The 20,556-nt window shown below is 46.5% G+C and overlaps 1 protein-coding gene across 10 annotated transcripts in view; it reads left to right on the forward strand.

The window, feature by feature from the left end:
* Positions 1 to 20,556, forward strand: part of IHO1 (interactor of HORMAD1 1) — an 83,949-nt gene that overhangs the window by 45,682 nt on the left and 17,711 nt on the right. For 4 of the 10 annotated variants that reach the window (XM_077992745.1, XM_002802780.4, XM_077992747.1 and 1 more), the window contains 4 exons: positions 4,244 to 4,292; positions 4,486 to 4,573; positions 16,042 to 16,145; positions 16,789 to 18,772. In XM_077992745.1, coding sequence (XP_077848871.1) covers positions 4,244 to 4,292; positions 4,486 to 4,573; positions 16,042 to 16,145; positions 16,789 to 17,952 — 1,405 coding nt within the window. In that variant the 3' untranslated portion in view covers positions 17,953 to 18,772. Of the gene's footprint in view, positions 1 to 4,243; positions 4,293 to 4,485; positions 4,613 to 16,041; positions 16,146 to 16,788; positions 18,773 to 20,556 lie in introns of those variants that run through there. The other 6 variants (XM_077992746.1, XM_077992749.1, XR_013413915.1 and 3 more) reach the window with 5 other exon arrangements.

The raw sequence follows: 20,556 nt of genomic DNA on the forward strand, positions 1-20,556 counted from the left end.
AGATTGAATGATGCCCACCCACACAGGTGAGGGCAATCTTCTTTATTACTCAGTCTACCAATTTTTGGGTATTTTTTTTTAGTATTTTGGGACAGGGTCTCACTCTTGTCACCCACGCTGGAGTGCAGTGGCAAGATCATGGCTCACTGCAGCCTCAATCTCTTGAGCTCAAGTGATCCTCCCACCTCAGCCTTCCTAGTACATGGGACCATAGGCATGTGCCACCATGCCTGGCTAATTTTTTATTTTTTGTAGAGACAGGGTCTCACTCTGTTATCCAGGCTGGTCTTGAACTCTTGACCTCAAGAGATCCTCCCATGTCAGCCTCCCAAAGTACTGGGATTATAGGCTGAGCCACTGTGCCCAGCCTAAATGCTAATCTCTTACAGAAGGACTCTCACAAACATACCAACTATCTGGGCATCTCTTAGCCAAGTCAAATTGACACATAAATTAACCATTTCATAGCACTCTTCCCTTTGAAGTTCGTCTATATTACTATCATTTTTTTGTGTGTGAGATGGTATTTTGCTCTTGTTGCCCAAGCTAGAGTGCAATGGCGCAGTCTCAGCACACTGCAACCTCCGCCTCCTGGGTTCAAGCGACTCTCCTGCCTCAGCCACCCAAGTGGCTGGGATTACAGACACCCGCTACCACGCCCGGCTAATTTTTGTATTTTTAGTAGAGACAGAGTTTCACCATGTTGGCCAGGCTAGTCACAAACTCCTCACCTCAGGTGATCCACCCACCTCAGCCTCCCAAAATGCTGGAATTATGGGCATGAGCCACCACGCCCGGCCATTATTATTATTATTATTATTATTATTATTAATTTTATTATTTTTTTTTTCTGAGATGGAGTTTCAATCTTGTTGTCCAGGCTGGAGTGCATTGGCACAATCTTGGCTCATTGAAACATCCGCCTTCTGGGCTCAAGTGATTCTCCTGCCACAGCCTCCTGAGTAGCTGGGATCACAAGCACATGCCGCCATGCCCAACTCATTTTTGTATTTTCAGTAGAGACTGGGTTCGTCATGTTGGCCAGGCTGGTCACAAACTCCTGACCTTAGGTGATCTGCCCACCTCGGTCTCCCAAAGTGCTGGGAGTACAAGCATGAGCCACCACAGTCTTCCCACCTTAGCTTCCCAAGTAGCTTCGATCAGAGGCACACACTACCGTGCCCACCTAATTTTTTTTTTCCAGAGATGGTGTCTCACTATGTTGTCCAGGCTGGTCTTGAACTCCTGGGCTCAAGCAATCCTCCCACCTCGACCTCCCAAAGTGCTGGGATTACAGGCATGAGCCACCATACCTGGCCTTCTAGTTATTCTTAATTGCCTTCTCGTCAGTGTGATTTGTGGTAGATTTGCATATAGTCTACCACAATTTTTTTCTCTCTGAAAAATAAAAACTAGAGGATTTGTAAGAGAAATGTAATATTCAAGTAAGGTTACACTTATTTTTCTAAACATCTGCCCCCTGATTTTTCTTTTCAAATCATCAGGATTAGGAAGTTGGACAACTTTATTTATTTTAGAGTCTAGAATAGAATGCGGCCAGGCACAGTGGCGGGTGCCTATAATCCCAGCTGCTCGGGAGGCTGAGACAGGAGAATCACTTGAACCCAGGAGGCAGAGGTTGCAGGGAGCCTAGATTGCACCATTGTACTACAGCCTGGGCGACAAGAGTGAAACTACATCTCAAACAAACAAGCAAAAAAACAAAACAACAACATAAAAGAATAGAATGCATGAAATCTTTTAAATTTTACATTCAAAAATTTTTTTTGAATTTTTTTAAACTTTTAGGTTCAGGGGTATATGTGCAGGTTTGTTACATAGGTAAACTCTTGTCACAGAGGTTTGTTGTACAGATTATTTCATCACCCAGGTACTAAGCATAGTACTCAATAGCTATTTTTTTTTCTGATCCTCTCCTTCCTCCACCCTTCACCTCAACTAGGCCCCAGTGTCTGTTGATCTTCTGTTCATGTCCGTGAGTTTTCATCATACAATGTATGAATTCTTTGGTTTTTGTTTTGTTTTGTTTACTGAGATGGAATCTCACTCTGTTGCCCAGGTTGGAGTATAGTGACACGATCTTGGCTCACTGCAACTTCCACCACCTGGGTTCAAGCGATTCTCGTGCCTCAGCCTCCCAAGTAGCTGGGACCACAGGCGCATGGCACCATGCCTGGCTAATATATTTTTATTTTTAGTACAGATGGGGTTTCAGCATGTTGGCCAGGCTGGTCTCAAACTCCTGACCTCAGGTGATCCAACGGTCTTGGCCTCCCAAAGTGATGGGATTACAGGTGTGAGCCACCATACCCGGCACCTGTGTGAGTCTTTTTTTAAGAGTTGGAAGAGCCGGGCGCGGTGGCTCAAGCCTGTAATCCCAGCACTTTGGGAGGCCGAGACGGGCGGATCACAAGGTCAGGATATCGAGACCATCCTGGCTAACATGGTGAAACCCCGTCTCTACTAAAAATACAAAAAAACTAGCCGGGCGAGGTGGCGGGCGCCTGTAGTCCCAGCTACTCGGGAGGCTGAGGCAGGAGAATGGCGTAAACCCGGGAGGCGGAGCTTGCAGTGAGCTGAGATCCGGCCACTGCACTCCAGCCTGGGCGACAGAGGGAGACTCCGTCTCAAAAAAAAAAAAAAAAAAAAAAAGAGTTGGATGTGGCCAGGCGTGGTGGCTCACGGCTGTAATCCCAGCACTTTGGGAGGCCGAGGCTGGCAGATCACAAGGTCAGGAGATCGAGATCATCCTTACTAATACAGTAAAACCCCGTCTCTACTAAAAATTCAAAAAATTAGCCAGGCATGGTGGCGGGCGCCTGTAGTCCCAGCTACTCGGGAGGCTGAGGCAGGAGAATGGCATGAACCCAGGAGGCGGAGCTTGCAGTGAGCTGAGATGGCACCACTGCACTCCAGCCTGGGCAACAGAGCGAGACTCAGTCTCAAAAAAAAAGAAAGAGTAGGATGTATAGTTGAGGAATAACTGTGATAGCTTCTTTTTCATTAGAAATTAATATTTTCATATTAATATTTACATATAGGCCGGGCGCGGTGGCTCAAGCCTGTAATCCCAGCACTTTGGGAGGCCGAGATGGGCGGATCACTAGGTCAGGAGATCGAGACCATCCTGGCGAACGCGGTGAAACCCCGTCTCTACTAAAAAATACAAAAAACTAGCCGGGCGAGGCGGCGGGCGCCTGTAGTCCCAGCTACTCGGGAGGCTGAGGCAGGAGAATGGCGTAAACCCGGGGGGCGGAGCTTGCAGTGAGCTGAGATCTGGCCACTGCACTCCAGCCCGGGCGACAGAGCCAGACTCCGTCTCAAAAAAAAAAAAAATTTACATATAAATATGTATATGAATATGGACTTTAAAAAGAAAAATGTGATTTGCCTTAGCAGTGGTCATAGGAAGTCTGTGTTCCTTTTTTTTTTTTTTTGAGATGGAGTCTCGCTCTGTCACCCAGGCTGAAGTGCAGTAGCATGATCTCGGCTCACTGCAAGCTCCGCCTCCCGGGTTCACGCCATTCTCCTGCCTCAGCCTCCTAAGTAACTGGGACTTCAAGCACCCGCCATCACTCCTGGCTAATTTTTTTTGTATTTTTTAGTAGAGACGGGGTTTCACTGTGTTAGCCAGGATGGTCTCGATCTCCTGACCTCGTGATCCACCTGCCTCGGCCTCCCAAAGTGCTGGGATTACAGCCGTGAGTCACTGCGCCCGGCCCTCTTTTTACTTTACTATTTTATTTTATTTTATTTATTTTATTTTATTATTTTATTTTATTTTATTTTGAGGTGGAGTCTCGCTCTCTCTCTCAGGCTGGAGTGCAGTGGCATGATCTTGGCTCACTGCAACCTCCGCCTCCCAGGTTCAAGCAATTCTCCTGTCTTAGCCTTCCGAGTAGCTGGAATTACAGGTGCTTGCCACCACACCTGGCTAATTTTTCTATTTTTAGTAGAGACGGGGTTTCACTATCTTGGTCAAGCTGGTCTTGAACTCCTGACCTCGTTATCCACCCGCCTTGGCCTCCCAAGGTGCTGAGACTCTCTTTTTTTATATCCCTGCTGGATACTAAGGTTTCTCAGGGTCAAGTCTTCAAATCTAATCAAGCAATGTTTTGATGCTATGCTAGGTAGAGATCTGCCATGTTTGTGGAATCATTTATGTTACTTATCACTTCAATATTTCACAAAGATTTGTTTTCTTTTTTCCCTCCTATTCTAGTGAGACTCTATACAACTTTGTTTCTAATGTTAGAGAAAGCATTCACAGGGTAAGTACAGCTACTTTTCAAGGAGTTAGAACATCTTATATTTTAAGAAGTTTAATATTTATATTGTATTGACTTTAGTTAATGTAGAATAGCAATATTTTAACTACCCCTATTTATCATGAAATGACAATTCTCTAAGATAGTAAAATAAGGCAACAGCCTGTGAATTATTTCATAATTTTGGGTTTCTTAGTTGCAGACGTCTGTGGAGAAGTCTGAGGAACATCTCAGTTTAAGAAGCCAATCTATTTTGGATTCTTTGGAGACTGTGGCCAAGACATGTGAGTGCCTCGTGTTTGAGGTATCAGCAGAGGGCACTGGTAAATGATGAACATGAACTTTCTGACCCTAGCCTGGTTTCTAGTGGTGAGGTTCCTCACAGGGTTTCAGATGAGAGGATGGGTACATAGGGTTCGTCCTGAAGAGATGGGGAGCACACTAAGCCGGGTAGTGGGGCCCACCTCTATGTGACAATGTTCTGGTCCCATGATGCCTTTTGTGAAGCGCTAATCCCCCACCTGGTAACCATGCTGCCTCAGGGCAGGTAGCTCTGCTGGGTTTCTCATCTCACTGCCTGAAGTGAGTCAGCAACATCCTTGAGTCCCAAAGGAATTGCTGCCTGTGCTGTCTATAGACACTGACTGCCCCCTAAGGAGTCAGAAATACTGTAGTACCTACTGCTCTTCTTGCTGCCTTGGTTTCAGTGAGAGCTGTATTGTGAATCACAGCATCATTCTCTTTTTTTTTTTTTTTTTTTTTGAGACGGAGCCCAGGCTGGAGTGCAGTGGCGCAATCTCGGCTCACTGCAAGCTCCTCCTCCTGGGTTCACGCCATTCTCCTGCCTCAGCCTCCCGAGTAGCTGGGACTACAGGCGCCTGCCACCATGCCCAGCTAATTTTTAAAATTTTTTAGTAGAGATGGGGTTTCACTGTGTTAGCCAGGATGGTCTCCATCTCCTGACCTCGTGATCTGCCTGCCTCAGCTTCCCGAAGTGGTGGGATTACAGGTGTGAGCCACCACGCCCGGCCCCATTCTCAATTTTACTTATAGTTTGTGGTTTATAAAATCCTATGCTCCACCAATTAGTGGTTTACATTTAGATGAAAACATGGCCCTTGCCCTATAAAGAGAAGACAGTGAATATACAGTTCTCCTTAGGTGAATACCTCTCTAGAACCACCTGTTTCCTAGCAAAATGATGAGCTGATGACTGTGCATCTGCACTTGTTTGCATTTGTCTGTGTGTTTATTTTATAAACAAGTTGAAATCAAATGCCATGGGGTGGACTGCTCATAATTTACGAAAATTAATGTCTTCGTGTGGCCTAAAAATTAATCTGCAACTGTCTGCATAGAAGCACTGTACTGTCTGCTGGATTTCAACCTGGGCATCCCACACACAGGGCAACTATGCATCTGTTTAGAAACTTGTTCTGGGGCCGGGCACAGTGGCTCACACCTGTAATCCTAGCACTTTGGGAGGCCAAGGCGGGCAGCTCACAAGGTCAGGAGTTCAAGTCTGGCCTGGCCAATATGGTGAAACTCCATCTCTACTAAAAATACAAAAATTAGCCGGATGTGGTGGCAGGGCCTGTAGTCCCAGCTACTCGGGAGGCTGAGGCAGAAGGATTGCTTGAACCCAGGAGGCGGAGGTGGCAGTTAGCCGAGATGGTGCCACTTTACTCCAACCTTGACGACAGAGCGAGACTCCGTCAAAAAAAAAAACAACAACAAAGAAACTTATTCTGGAAGCCTTAAGACTGTTATCCCCACAAGAAGTAGCAAGACAGAGAGCAGAAGCAAATCAGGGATGCTTCCTTTGTATAACATGATAGAGTAACTCATTTATAAGTACCCAAGGAAAGTACTCTGTTTTTGTCTTACATTTAAAACTGGGTGGGCCAGGCGCGGTGGCTCATGCCTATAATCCCAGCACTTTGGGAGGCCAAGGCAGGAGGATCACCTGAGGTCAGGAGTTCGAGACCAGCCTGGCCAAAATGGCGAAACCCTGTCTCTATTAAAAATACAAAAAAAATTAGCTGGGCGTGGTGGCAGACACCTGTAATTGCAGTTACTTGAGAGATTGAAGCAGGAGAATCGCTTGAACCCGGGAGGCAGAGGTGGAAGTGAGCTGAGATCGTGCCACTGTACTCCAGCCTGAGCAACAGAGTGAAACTCCCCATATCAAATAATAATAATAATAAAAAAACTGGATGAAGTACAGAAAACGAGGATTGCAGCAAAAGTATGGCATTTAAATCCCAGAAAAGGGAAAGGAAATGCCTGTGGCCCAACACAAGATCAAGGCAGAGACAGAACTAAAACTGGATCTGGCTTAGAGTAGGCAAAGGGATCCTGATCCTTTGCTCCAGTGGTTCCTTAATTTTCTTTTTCTTTTCTTTTCTTTTTTTTTTGAGATGAACGAACTCTCGCTCCTGTCCCCCAGGCTGGAGTGCGATGGCACAATCTCGGCTCACTGCAACCTCTGCTTCCCGGGTTCAAGAGATTCTCCTGCCTCAGCCTCCCGAGTAGCTGGGATTACAGGCGCCTGCCACCATGCCTGGCTAATTTTTGTATTTTTAATAGAGATGGGGTTTCACCATGTTGGCCAGGCTGATCTCGAACTCCTAACCTCAGGTGATCCACCCCCCCCCCCGGCCTGGCCTCCCAAAGTGCTGGGATTATAAGCGTGAGCTACCCGTGCCTGGCTGGTTCCTTAATTTTCAAAGGGTAAGACTCAGAAGAGAGGCCCTGCGTGGTGGCTCCCGCCTATAATCCCAGCACTTTGTGTTTTTGTTTTAGTTTTTCTGAGATGGAGTCTTGCTCTGTCACCCACGCTGGAGTGCAGTAGCATGATCTCAGTTCACTGCAACCTCTTCCTCCTGGTTCAAGGGAGTCTCCTGCACGAGTCTCATGCAGGTGCACACCACCACACCTGGCTATTTTTTTTTTTTTTTGTATTTTTAGTAGAGACAAGGTTTCACCATGTTGGCCATGCTGGCCTTGAACTCTTGACCTCAGGTGATCAGCCCGCTTCGGCCTCCCAAAGTGCTGGGATTATAGGTGTGAGCCACCACGCCCAGCCTAATTCCAGCACTTTGGGAGGCCAAGGTGGGTATATTTGCTTGAGTCCAGGAGTTTGAGACCAGCCTGGGAAACATAGGGAGACTTTGTATCTACAAAAAATAAACAAAACCAGCAGGGCTGGGCATATGCCTATAGTCCCAGGTACTAGGGAGGGGGAGGTGGGAGGATAGCTTGAGCCTGGGAGGTCAAAGCTGCAGTGAGCCAAGATGGTGCCACTGCACTCCAGCCTGGAAGCTAGAGCGAGACCCTGTCTCTAAACACTAAAACTAAAACTAAATAAATAAAATGAAAAAAAAAGAAAAAAGAAAGACTCAAGGGTGGACGTGGTGGTTCATGTCTGTAATCCCAGCACTTTGGGAGGCCAAGGCAGGTGAATCACTCGAGGTGAAGAGTTCGAGACCAGTCTGTCCAACATGGTGAAAACCCGTCTCTACTAAAAATACATAAATTAGCCATGCATGATGGCTGGCGCCTGTAATTCCAGCTACTTGGGAGGCTGAGACAGGAGAATTGCTTGAACCCGGGAGGTGGAGGTTGTAGTGAGCCGAGATGGTGCCCTGCACTCCAGCCTGGATGCTAGAGTGAGACTCCATCTGGGAAAAAAAAAAAAAAAAAAAAAAAAGGCCGGGCATGGTGGCTCACGCCTGTAATTCCAGCACTTTGGGAGGCCGAGGTGGGCAGATCATGAGGTCAGGAGATCAAGACTATCTTGGCTAACACGGTGAAATCCCGTCTCTACTAAAAATACGAAAAATTAGCCGGGCATGGTGGTGAGCCCCTGTAGTCCCAGCTACTCGGGAGGCTGAGGCAGGAGAATGAGGTGAACCCAGGAGAGGGAGGTTGCAGTGAGCCGAGTTCACGCCACTGCACTCCAGCCTGGGCGATAGAACCAGACTCTCTCTCAAACAAACAAACAAGAAAAGCCCAGGCGCAGTGACTCATGCCTGTAATCCCAGCACTTTGGGAGGCCTAGGCGAGTGGATCACTTGAGGTCAGGAGTTTGAGATCAGCCTGACCAACATGGTGAAAACACATCTCTACTAAAAAAAAATACAAAATTAGCCAGGCGTGGTGGTGCAGGCCTATAATCCCAGCTACTTGGGAGGTAGGAGAATCACTTGAACCCGGGAGGCAGGCACTCCAGCCTGGGCAACAAGAATGAAACTCTGTCTCAAAAAAGAAAAAGAAAAAAAAAAAGACTCAGTAACAAACACAGTAGCATCATATCAATTAGAAGGACAGGTCATTCTTGAAAACGGGCACAAGTAGCCTATGCAGAATAATTCTCTTTCTTGGTAGGAAATGATGAGGAGTAGAAAATCATTGAGAGAGGAACCAGACAAATCCTATAGCATATGGCCAGGTCCAGTCCAGCTATCCTAGAGCATTGAACTCCACCTCAGTGCATTCTGCAAGCTTTCAGTCTCTACTCACCGCGCTCATCAGGGAATAGGGAAGTAAAGATACTGTGTGAAAGTGCTGTCTTGCATTGTTATGTAATTGGTGCCTTCACAGATGAGGTCATTAAATATTTTCCCAGTCAGCCTGCCCAGCCAGAAGGGTCACTGTGACCATCTAATCTAACTCTTCCTGTTCTTCAACTGAGGACACTAAGGACCAGAGTAATAAAGTGAATTACCCTTTGGTAATTCTTGTATACTACTTTACCTCATATGTTAAGTCTGGTGACTAAATTATAAAAAGAACTAGAAGAAAACATGGACAACTTTTTTTTTTTTTGACACGGAGTCACGCTCTGTCACTAGGCCGGAATGCAGTGGCATGATCTCGGCTCACTGCAACCTCTGCCTCCCGGGTTCAAGCGATTCTCCTTCCTCAGCCTCCCAAGTAGCCTGGACTACAGGCATGCACTATCACGCTCTGCTAATTTTTACATTTTTAGTAGAGACGGTTTCACCATGTTGGCCAGGCTGGTCTCCAACTCTTGACCTTGTGATCTGTCCGCCTCAGCCTCCCAAAGTGCTGGGATTATAGGCATGAACCACCACACCCGGCCAACCAAATGGACAACATTTTTATAATTTTAGAATGTGAGAAGCCTTTCTAAGCAAAATAGATATAATTGGTAAGAAGAGTGAGATCCATCTATATGAAAATGGTAGAATGGAAATATCTGTTCATTGTTAAATTAAAACAACAAAAAGGTGCTCTTCACGTGCTCCAGGATACATCTTGTCAGTAAGTGTGACCAGCCAGTGAAAACTGGGAAGAGTATTCCTAAAAAAGTTGGAGGAGGTCTCATCTTATACAAGGAGGCTGCCAGATCTTTCCTTAGGCTCTCATCAGCACCTGAGGGAGAATAAAACTACAGAGTAAAAGGAAAATCACTGGCCATCTGGGGAAAAGCATTCATTTCTAAGTTGCATCACAATCTGATCTCATCTCAATTGAGGCCTTGTCAAATTGCTAAATAAAAACAAATTGTTTAAAAATCATCTTAACAGGAAAACAGATATTGTCCAGAATATGGAAATGGATTTTAAATAGCATTTTTACATAAAAGCTAAAAATATCTAATGTTTATAGTCAAAGCAAAGAAGAATACTCTTCTAGACACACATACACATACAAACACAGGACCTATAATGTATATATAGATACGCACACGTATTAATGTAAAATTCCAGCAACCAGTGATAATGTTAAATCCAGGAAGTGAGACCAAGGTCTACAGAGAAGAGATTCAGTCATTTTTTCATTGTATGCCTTTTTATACTTTTATGGTTTTCAGTTATTTTCATAACTAAATTTTTTAAAAGAAAAAATATGGATAGACTTTGGAAGTAATGAGTCTGATACAAAAGCTCTTATAAAAGAGAAGACACCAAACATACGTTGCCCTGGGGACAAGAAGTGAACTTATGGGACCTCAGATGGATGTTTTCTGAGCACTTAATCCAGAATCAAACACTTTGCTTGCCTTTCTCATGCTCTGCTTTTGTGAGGGTCGGTAATGTCTACTGTTGCTAAGAAACATTACTATTTAGGAACTTCTCTATGGAAGGATAATTACATTTGCTCTCTACTATAAATATCTACATGGATGTCTGAAGAATATTTGACTAATTGAGTTTAGGAGCAGCAATACCTAAGTAAATAGCCTCTTTCTAATTGATTGACACATGGAATTGAACTTGCACCTGTGGTGAGAAATATGGGAAAATTTGCTTTCTATAAAAGTATTTGGGCCAGACACGGTGGCTCACGCCCATAATCCCAGCACTTTGGGAGGCCGAGGTGGGCAGATCACAAGGTCAGGAGTATGAGACCAGCCTGACCAACGTGGTGAAACCCTGTCTCTACTGCAAATACAGAAATTAGCCGGGCGTGGTGGCATGTGCCTGTAATCCCAGCTACTCAGGAGGCTGAGGCAGGAGAATCACTTGAACCCTGGAGGTGGAGGTTGCAGTGAGCCCAGATTGCGCCACTGCACTCCAGCCTGGGTGACAGAGCGAGACTCTATCTCAAAAAACTAAAAAAATAAAATGAAAATAACTATGCTGGATTAAATTGTTTCATGTTAGTTTAGGGGTTCCATTTTCACTTCTCAATATATTTTACTTAGTTTTTGTTTGTTGGTTGGTTGGTTGGTTTTGAGACAGTCTCTTGCTCTGTCACCCAGGCTGGAGTGTAGTGGCGCGATCTCAGCTCACTGCAACCTGCCCTTCCCAGGTTCAAGTGGTTCTCCTGTTTCAGCCTCCCGAGTAGCTGGGACTACAGGCACATGCCACCATGCCTGGCTAATTTTGTTTTTGTTTTTGTTTTGAGATGGAGTCTCTCTCTGTCACCAGGCTGGAGTGTAGTGGCGCAATCTCGGCTCACTGCAACCTCTGCGTCCCAGGTTCAAGTGTTTCTCCTGCCTCAGTCTCCCGAGTAGCTGGGACTACAGGCGTGTGTCACCATGCCCAGCTAATTTTTGTATTTTTAGTAGAGACAGGGTTCACCATGTTGGCCAGGAAGGTCTCAATCTCCAGACTTTGTGATCCGCCAGCTTTGGCCTCCCAAGGTGCTGGGATTACTGGCATAAACCACTGCACTTGGCCTTAGTTTTTTTTTTTTTTTTTGAGATGGAGTTTTGCTTTTGTTGCCCAGGCTGGAGTGCAATGGCGTGATCTCAGCTCACTGCAACCTCTGCCTCCCGGGTTCAAACGATTCTCCTGCCTCAGCCTCCTGAGTAGCTGGGACTACAGGCGTGCGACACCACGCACGGCTAATTTTTATATTTTTAGTAGAGATGGGGTTTCTCCATGTTGGTCAGGCTGTTCTCGAACTCCCGATCTCAGCTGATCTGCCCGCCTCGGCCACCCAAAGTGCTGGGATTACAGGCATGAGCCACCATGCCCGTCCTACTTAGTTTTTATATACTTCTTCACTCATTAGTTCATGTGGTTCTGAAGGGTTACTTAGTGTCACCTTGATCAGCCAACCATCTTCATAAGAAGATTTGTTTACAAGTCCAGTATGTTCTACAAGAGCTTCATTAATTTTGGTTACTTCTGCTATTTGAGAATAGAGTTCTTTAGCAGCTTTCACACTTTTCAAAGCACCAAATTCATCTTTTTTTTTTTTTTTTTTTTTTTTTGGGACAGAGTTTCACTCTTGTTGCCCAGGCTGGAGTGTGATGACGTAATCTCAGCTCACTGGAACCTCTGCCTCCCAGGTTCAAGAGATTCTCCTGCCTCAGGCTCCCGAGTAGCTGGGATTACAGGCATGTGCCACCTGGCTAACTTTATATTTTTAGTAGAGGCGGGGTTTCTCCATGTTGGTCAGGCTGGTCTTGAACTCCTGACTTCAGGTGGTCTACCCTCCATGGCCTCCCAAAGTGCTGAGATTACAGGCATGAGTCACCACACCCTGCCACCAAATTCATCTTGTTTGTTCAATTTTTTCCCAACTGTAGGGAGACTACAGTAAACATTTCCCAAAACTTCCTGTGCAAAATTGCTGATTCCTACTGTTTTCATGCCATTTTCTGTTGTTATCCATTAGTGTTTGTTAATTTACACACTGAGGGAATGAGGCATATGCAGTTTCCAGAAGGCAGCCAGCATTGCCAGTGGGGTGGTGCAACCCTGGACCCACTTTTTAAAAATTGTGGTAATTGAACAGTGAGAACACTTGAACACAGAAAGGGGAACATCACACACCGAGGCCTGTTGTGGGGTGGGGGGAGGAGGGAGGTATAGCATTAGGAGATATACCTAATGTAAATGAGGAGTTAATGGGTGCAGCACACCAACATGGCACATGTATACATGTGTAACAAATCTGCACGTTGTGCACATGTACCCTAGAACATAAAGTATAAAAAAAAATTGTGGTAAAATACACATAACATAAATGTACCATTTCTTACTGCTTTCTTCTTTCTTTTTTTTATTTTTGAGATAGGGTCTCACTTTGTCGTCAAAGCTGGAGTGCAGTGGCACAATCACAGCTGACTGTAGCCTTGACCTCCTGGGATCAAGCAATTCTCCCGCCTCAGCCTCCTGAGTAGCTAGGACCATAGACACATACCACCCCATCTAGCTAATTTTTATTTTTCATTTTATAGAGACAGGATCTCACTATGTTGCCCAGGCTGGTCTAGAACTCCTGGGCCCAAGCAATCCTCCCACCTCAGTGGCTTCCCAAAGTGCTGGGATTATAGGTGTGAGTCACTGTGCCCAGCCTGTTTATTATTATTATTATTTTTTTTTTTTTTGAGACGGAGTCTCGCTCTGTCGCCCAGGCTGGAGCGCAGTGGCTGGATCTCAGCTCACTGCAAGCTCTGCCTTCCAGGTTTACGCCATTCTCCCGTCTCAGCCTCCCGAGTAGCTGAGACTACAGGTGCCCGCCACCACGCCCGGCTAGTGTTTTGTATTTTTTTAGTAGAGACAGGGTTTCACCGTGTTAGCTAGGATGGTCTCGATCTCCTGACCTAGTGATCCGCCTGTCTCGGCCTCCCAAAGTGCTGGGATTACAGGCTTGAGCCACCGCGCCTGGCCAGCCTGTTTATTATTTTTTCCCTCTTCTAGACTGTAGAATTATTCGGCTGGGTGTGGTGGTTCACATCTGTAATCTCAGCACTTTGGGAGGCCGAAGCCGGTGGATCGTGGGGTCAAGAGATTGAGATCATCCTGGCCAACATGGTGAATCCCGGCTCTACTAAAAATACAAAAATTAGCTAGACGTGGTGGCACGCACCTAAAGTCCCAGCTACTTGGGAGGCTGAGGCAGGAGAATCGCTTGAACCCGGAGGCAGAGGTTGCAGTGAGCCGAGATTCCGCTACTGCACTCCAGCCTCACAACAGAACGAGACTCAGTCTCAAAAAACAAACAAACAAAAAATTCATGTAGGTAGACAGTTTTGTTCAAAATTGTTTCCTATGCTCCTAGCACAGTGTCTGACAATAAACTTTCAGATAAAGGTGTATATCTCTGCCAGGTGTGGTGGCTCATGCCTGTAATCCCAGCACTTTGGGAGGCTGAAGCAGGTGGATCACCTGAGGTCAGGAGTTTGAGACCAGCCTGGTCAACACGGCAAAACCTCGTCTCTATTAAAATACAATTAATAGTTGGGCATGGTAGTGCATGCCTGTAATCCTAGCTACTCCGGAGGCTGAGGCTGGAGAACTGCTTGAACCCAGGGGGCAGAGGTTGCAGTGAGCTGAGATCATGCCACTGCACTCCAGCTAGGTGACAATGAGATTCTGTCTCAAATTAAAAAAAAAAAAGAAAAAAGAATGAAGCCCACCAATCTTGCCATGGCCCATGCACCCCTCTGTGTAGCTGTGACCTGCCTCCCCTCAGCTGTGGCCTGCTCTGGACCCCTTGCTCACCATGTTTCAGCCATGCTGATCTCAATTCCTCTGTTTGGAACATGCTCTTTCTTCTGCTGGTAATATTCTTTCCCTTACAGTTTTATGATAATTCAGCTAAATAACAGTTTCTTAGGGAAATCTTACCCCTGAGAGTGACTAAGTCTACATGTTACATGGTCTCAAGCACAATATACTTTTCCTTTAGAGCAGTTATTACATTTATAGTTATTTGTATAATTAGTCATTAACTACCTGTTTTCCCTAAGATTGCAATTTCAAGAGGGCTTTGTCTTTTTTTTTTTTTTTTAGACGAAGTCTCGCTCTGTCACCCAGGCTGGAGTGCAATGGCGGGATCTCAACTCACTGCAACCTCTACCTCCCAGGTTCAAGCAATTCTCGTGCCTCAGCCAACTGAGTAGCTGGGACTACAGGCACCTGCCGTCATGCCTGGCTCATTTTTCTATTTTTAGTAGAGACAGGATTTCACCATGTTGGCTAGGCTGGCTTCGAACTCCTGACCTAAGGTGATCTGCCCGTGTGGGCCTCCTGAAGTGCTGGGATTACAGGCGTGAGCCACCACGCCCGGCTAGCTTTGTTTTGATAACTATTATATCCATAGTGCCTGGCACATAGTATATGCTCATTAAACATTCATTGAATAAATATAAAAGCATCTTCATATGACCTGTAGTCTAGCAAGATGGCGGCAATAAATTGCAACACATTGTGTCATTAAATGTGTGTGTGTGTGTGCGCAGAATCTCACTGTGTAAAAGAGGGAAATCAGTATCAGTCCTGATGTAGTTAGCACCTAGGTCCCCAAGTCTATTTGGGTCCAAGTGTAAGTATGGGATAAATAAATGGAGGACAATAAATGATGGTAGGGCACATACACGGTGCTACCAGCAGAGAGAAGCAACACCCTAGCCGAATGGAAATGGTATTTTCTGAGGAGGTTACTGCTGAAAGTAGATGGAAGAACAGGAATTAGCTGGACTAAGGTGGCGATTGGTGGGTTGGGGGGATGACAGGGACAGAAGCAGGGTACTTGAAGCTAAGGGAAGACTTTGCACAAAGACCAATGGTGAGAGAGAAAACAGAGTCCAGTGATGTGGAGGAGGACAAATGGGTAAAGGGAAGTGAGCCCAGATCTTGTTAGCCAATTTAAAGATTTAGATTTTGTTCAGTGGCCAGTGGGGTGTCATTGAAAGTTTCAATGGGCTGGGCACAGTGGCTCATGCCTGTAATCCCAGCACTTTGGGAGGCTGAGGCGGGCAGATCACCTGAGGTCAGGAGTTCAAGACCAGCCTGGCCAACGTGGTGAAACCCCATCTCTACTAAAAATACAAAAATTAGCCGGGTGTGGTGGCACACGTGTGTAATCCCAGCTACTCGGGAGTTGAGGCAGGAGAATTGCTCAAACCTGGGAGGTGGAGGTTGCAGTGAACCAAGATCGTGTCACTGCGCTCCAGTCTAGGTGACAGAGCTAGTCTCTGTCTAAAAAAAAAAAAAAAAAAAAAAAAAAAAGTTTCAATGAAGGTTTCAGAGGGTGCATGATGATACCTACATTCTACAAAGATCACTCTGATGACAGGGCCAAGAAGGAAGGCCACAGAGGTTTGTGCTGTTGTCTCAGAGTCCCCATTCTCAGAGTCCCCAGCAGGTGCTGAGGTTAGGTCTGCCCTAGCCAGGATCTTGTCAAGGAGGGAGGGAAAGAGAACCTGGAGGAACCACTCTGGTCTGCATCCAGCTCCTCCCTTTTCACTGCTGTGGTTCTGTGGTTTGGGCAGATGCATACATAGTCTTCAGGAGGTAAATTGTCATTGTTTTGTATTTAGTACAAGAGACTGTGCAGGCCCAGAATGACCTGGTGTTTGAGGCAGTCCAGGACAAAGGCAACATGGAGCAGGCCATCCTGGAGATGAAGAAAAGATCTGAAGCTGTAAGTGTAAACCCCAACCTCTTTCCAAGTGTGTTTTGGGCTTTGTAACCAGATCCAGAGATAAACTTTTTTTTTTTTTTTTTTTTTTTTGAAACGGAGTCTCGCTTTGTCGTGCAGTGGCACGATCTTGGCTCACTGCAACTTCCACCTCCCGTGTTCAAGCGATTCTCCTGCCTCAGCCTCCCGAGTAGCTAGGACTTATAGGTGCGCACCACCACACCTGGCTAATTTTTGTATTTTTAGTAGAGATGGGGTTTTTCACCATGTTGGCCGGGATGGTCTCAATCTCTTGACCTCATGATCCACCTGCCTCAGCCTCCCAAAGTGCTGGGGATTGCAGGCGTGAGCCACCGTACCCGGCTGAGAAACCTTTAAAGTTGCAAATTTTCAGCTAAGACCAGAGGCCAGCACAGGCCACTTGGAAAGGGGCCAGCATATAGGCTAGCTTCCTTTCCCAAGGTTCCTTGACATGATGTGGGCCCCAGGGGTTCAATTCCAGAGTGTCGTTTTGCTTACCCTGGGAGGTTCCCTACAGGGAGCAAGCCGTGGTTCTGCGGTCACATCCAGTGGTCTGTTCTCATGTTTATTGTGCTTTCTGACTTGCACTGTCCATCACTGTCTTTCTCACTGCCTCTCTCCCCAGAGACAAGCAGAGTTTATAGAAATGAAGTCCAACCTGAAGCACCTTGAAGTTTTAGTTGCTCAACAGAGTCAGGAATTCCAGCAGCTGTGTGAGCAGCTAGGCCAGCTGAATGTGCCCAGTGTCCTAGCAGAGCTGAAGAGATTGATCTCAGTGCCTCCAGTACCTGGGCATGTAAAAGACAGCGCTTCTCAGACGTCGCCACCTTTGGCCCAGAGCCTCAATCTCACCGGGCAGGAAAAATACAACTTTGAGAAGCCAGTTTTATGGCAGGCCCAGGCCCTCCCTGCTGCATGGAATCCTGGTATGGGTTCCCTACAGCCTGGAGAATTTGGTGTCTGGGGTGAAGGAGCAAAGAATGATGCTCTCCAAGAAGAGGCTGCACTGCCAGCATTTGGGTCCCATGAAAGAAATAGGCATGTAAAGGACAAGGCAGTGCAGACTAACTGCAAGAACTGGGCTGTTACTAAAACAGATGCCAAGAACTGTGGTTCCAGCATCCAAGGCCATAAGATTCCTAGTGATAGGGACCTGGTTTCCCAAGGAGCCTCACAGCTCACATCACTGGAGATAAACAACTTTTCAACCAGCATTAAGAATGCCTGCCAAAAATATCAAGCCCAAAGTATGTTTTTGTGTGACCCACGTGAACATTTGGTGACTAAACAGAAAGATAGGACTGAAGAAATGCAGGGGAAAGACAAGAAGCAGCAGCCCAGGAAGGCCCACAGGGCCCACAGAGGCAGGCTCCTAGCCAGGAAGCAGAAACAAATCCCAAACCAGACCTCTAAATTCAATTCCAAATATCAGAGTCCTCAGCCTGCAATTTCTGTCCCACAAAGGCCCTTCCTGGGGCAGCAGGAACCCCATGCTCAGCCTCTGCATCTGCAGTATCCCAGGAGCCCCAGAAAACCAGTCTTCCCTATTCTGGGAGGAACAGTCATGCCCAATAAGACAGCAAGGGCAGTGCAGGGAAGACTCTTGCAGTTCAGCAGATGCTCTTCCCAAGACAACAGGCTACTTTCCAGCAGTTCCCAGGGGGACCACCAGATGAGCTGGTTCAGTGACCTCAATCTTGGATGTTCAGAGACCCCTCTATGCAAGGAGGCAGGAAAGAATTTGCTCTATGACCTGGGTTTTGATAGCAGTGATGATGATGGCTTCTGACCAGCCCACAGTTAATTTATTGGTCTCAGCTAGAAAGACAAATTGCAGGACATTTGGGCTGGCCAAGAGCAGAAAGTCCCTGAAGCCTGCCAAATACCCTAGGGTCAGAGGCCCTGCTGAGGTGGGGTCAATGGGCACGAGGGGAGGGAAGGTCCAGCACTCTGGGTACCAGGTGCTGCCCATGACAAGGATTAAGTGCATCCTTATTTGTTGGAATGAAATGTGAAAATGGTGGTGATGAGAGCTGAGGCAGCAGCTTGGTTGTGGTGCATCTGGAGCCCCTGGGTGCCTGTACTTGGCGAAAGGTGGGCAGGCCTCCTTATGGAATACTGTGTAGCAGAAGGGCTCTCATAAAACTTGCTGTGGCAGCATGACTCCAAACAACACTTTTGGGTCTTTAAAATATTCCCTACACCTGACCAATACATTTTCAGGCCTCAGGATTTTTTTCTTTCTTATTTTTAGCCACTTATGCTGTCAGAGTATTTGCATTTTTTGATCAGTAGACATATTACAGGACACCCTAAATCTTCTTGTGAACAGAGAAAATGATAAGCCTGACAGTGAAAGAGGTGACATGCACTAGCAAATGTCCAGAGCATCACTGCCCACAAGCCATTTTTCTTCCTGGCTGCTTTTTCCCTTGTCCTGTTTTTCAAGCACTTTCTTAAAACTAATAATATTGTAGACCTTGTATTATTTCTGAAGAGCAGTGGGCTTATATGGGACTTTGGCTTTCCATTTATATCTTGCTGAAGTTTTTTGAATTTTTGCAACACATATGTATTTTTTGTTATCAGAAATAAAACATTTAAAAGCATATATTTTTTTTCTTTTTTTTTCCCCCCTGAGATGGAGTATTGCTCTGTCACCTAGGCTAGAGTGCAGTGGTGTGATCTCAGTTCACTGCAACCTCTGCCTCCCAGGTTCAAGCAATTCTCCTGCCTCAGCCTCCCGAGTAGCTGGGATTACAGGCACCCACCACCATACCCAGCTAATTTTTGTATTTCTAGTAGTAGAGACGGGGTTTAACCACATTGGCCAGGCTGGTCTCGAACTCCTGACCTCATGATCCGCCTGCCTCAGCCTCACAAAATGCTGGGATTACAGGCTTGAGCCACTGCGCCTGGCCTATTTTTTCTTTCAAGTTTATCAAACTGATATCCTAGTTTAATTTTTTAAGTTTACTTATGAAATGAAATAGAAGCCAGGCACAGTGGTTCACACTTGTAATCCTAGCACTTGGGGAGGCTGAGGCAGGATTGCTTGAGGCCAGGAGCTCAAGACTAACCTGGACAACATGGTGAGACCCCATCTCTTTTTTTTTTTTTTTTAAGAAGGAGTTTCACTCTCGTTACCCATGCTGGAGTGCAATGGCGCGATCTTAGCTCACTGCAACCTCCACCTCCCGGGTTCAAGCGATTCTCCTGCCTCAGCCTCTCGAGTAGCTGGGATTACAGGCATGCACCACCACGCCCGGCTAATTTTGTATATTTAGTAGAGATGGGGTTTCTCTGTATTTGTCAGGCTGGTCTTGAACTCCCAACCTCAGGTGATCCGCCCGCTTCAGCCTCCCAAAGTGCTGGGATTACAGACGTGAGCCACTGCGCCCAGCCTGTGAGACCCCATCTCTACAAAACAAAAACAAACAAACAAACAAAAACAAATTAGCCGGACGTGGCAGCATGCACCTGTGGTCTCAGCTACTTGGAAGGCTGAGATGGGAGGATCACTTGAGCCCAGGAGTTTGAGGTTACAGTGAGCTATGATTGTGCCACTGTACCTCCCCTCTGAGTGACAGACCAAGACCCTGTCTCTTAAAAATGAAAAATCAGGGACCAGGAGTGGTGGCTTACGCCTGTAATCCCAGCACTTTGGGAGGCCGAGGCGGGTGGATCACGAGGTCAGAAGATCGAGACCATCCTGGCTAACACAGTGACACCCTGTCTCTACTAAAAATACAAAAAAAAAAAAATTAGCCAGGCGTGGTGGCAGGTGCCTGTAGTCCCAGCTACCCAGGAGGCTGAGGCAGGAGAATGGCAAGAACCCGGGAGGGGGAGGAGGAGTTTGCAGTGGGCCGAGATCGCGCTGCTGCACTCCATCCTGGGCAACAGAGCAAGGGAGACTCCATCTCAAAAGAAAGGAGGAAAGAAACCCCGTCTCTACTAAAAATACAAAAAAAATTAGCCGGGCGCGGTGGCGGGCGCCTGTAGTCCCAGCCACACGGGAGGCTGAGGCAGGAGAATGGCCTGAACCCAGGAGGCGGAGCTTGCAGTGAGTGGAGATTGCGCCACCGCACTCCAGCCTGGGCGACAGAGCGAGACTCCATCTCAAAAAAAACAAAAAAAAACAAAAAATAAAAATAAAAAAAAAGAAAGAAAATCAGGGCGCCCACCTGTAATCCCAGCACTTTGGGAGGTTGAAGCGGGTGGATCACGAGGTCAGGAGTTCGAGACTAGCCTGGCCAATATGGTGACACCCCACCTCTACTAAAAATACAAAAATTAGGCCTGGTGCGGTGGCTCACGCCTGTAATCCCAGCACTTTGGGAGGCCGAGGCAGGCAGATCACGAGATCAGGAGATCGAGACCATCTTGGTTAACA

Source organism: Macaca mulatta, chromosome 2 (genome assembly GCF_049350105.2).
Source record: "Macaca mulatta isolate MMU2019108-1 chromosome 2, T2T-MMU8v2.0, whole genome shotgun sequence".
NCBI lineage: Eukaryota > Metazoa > Chordata > Mammalia > Primates > Cercopithecidae > Macaca > Macaca mulatta.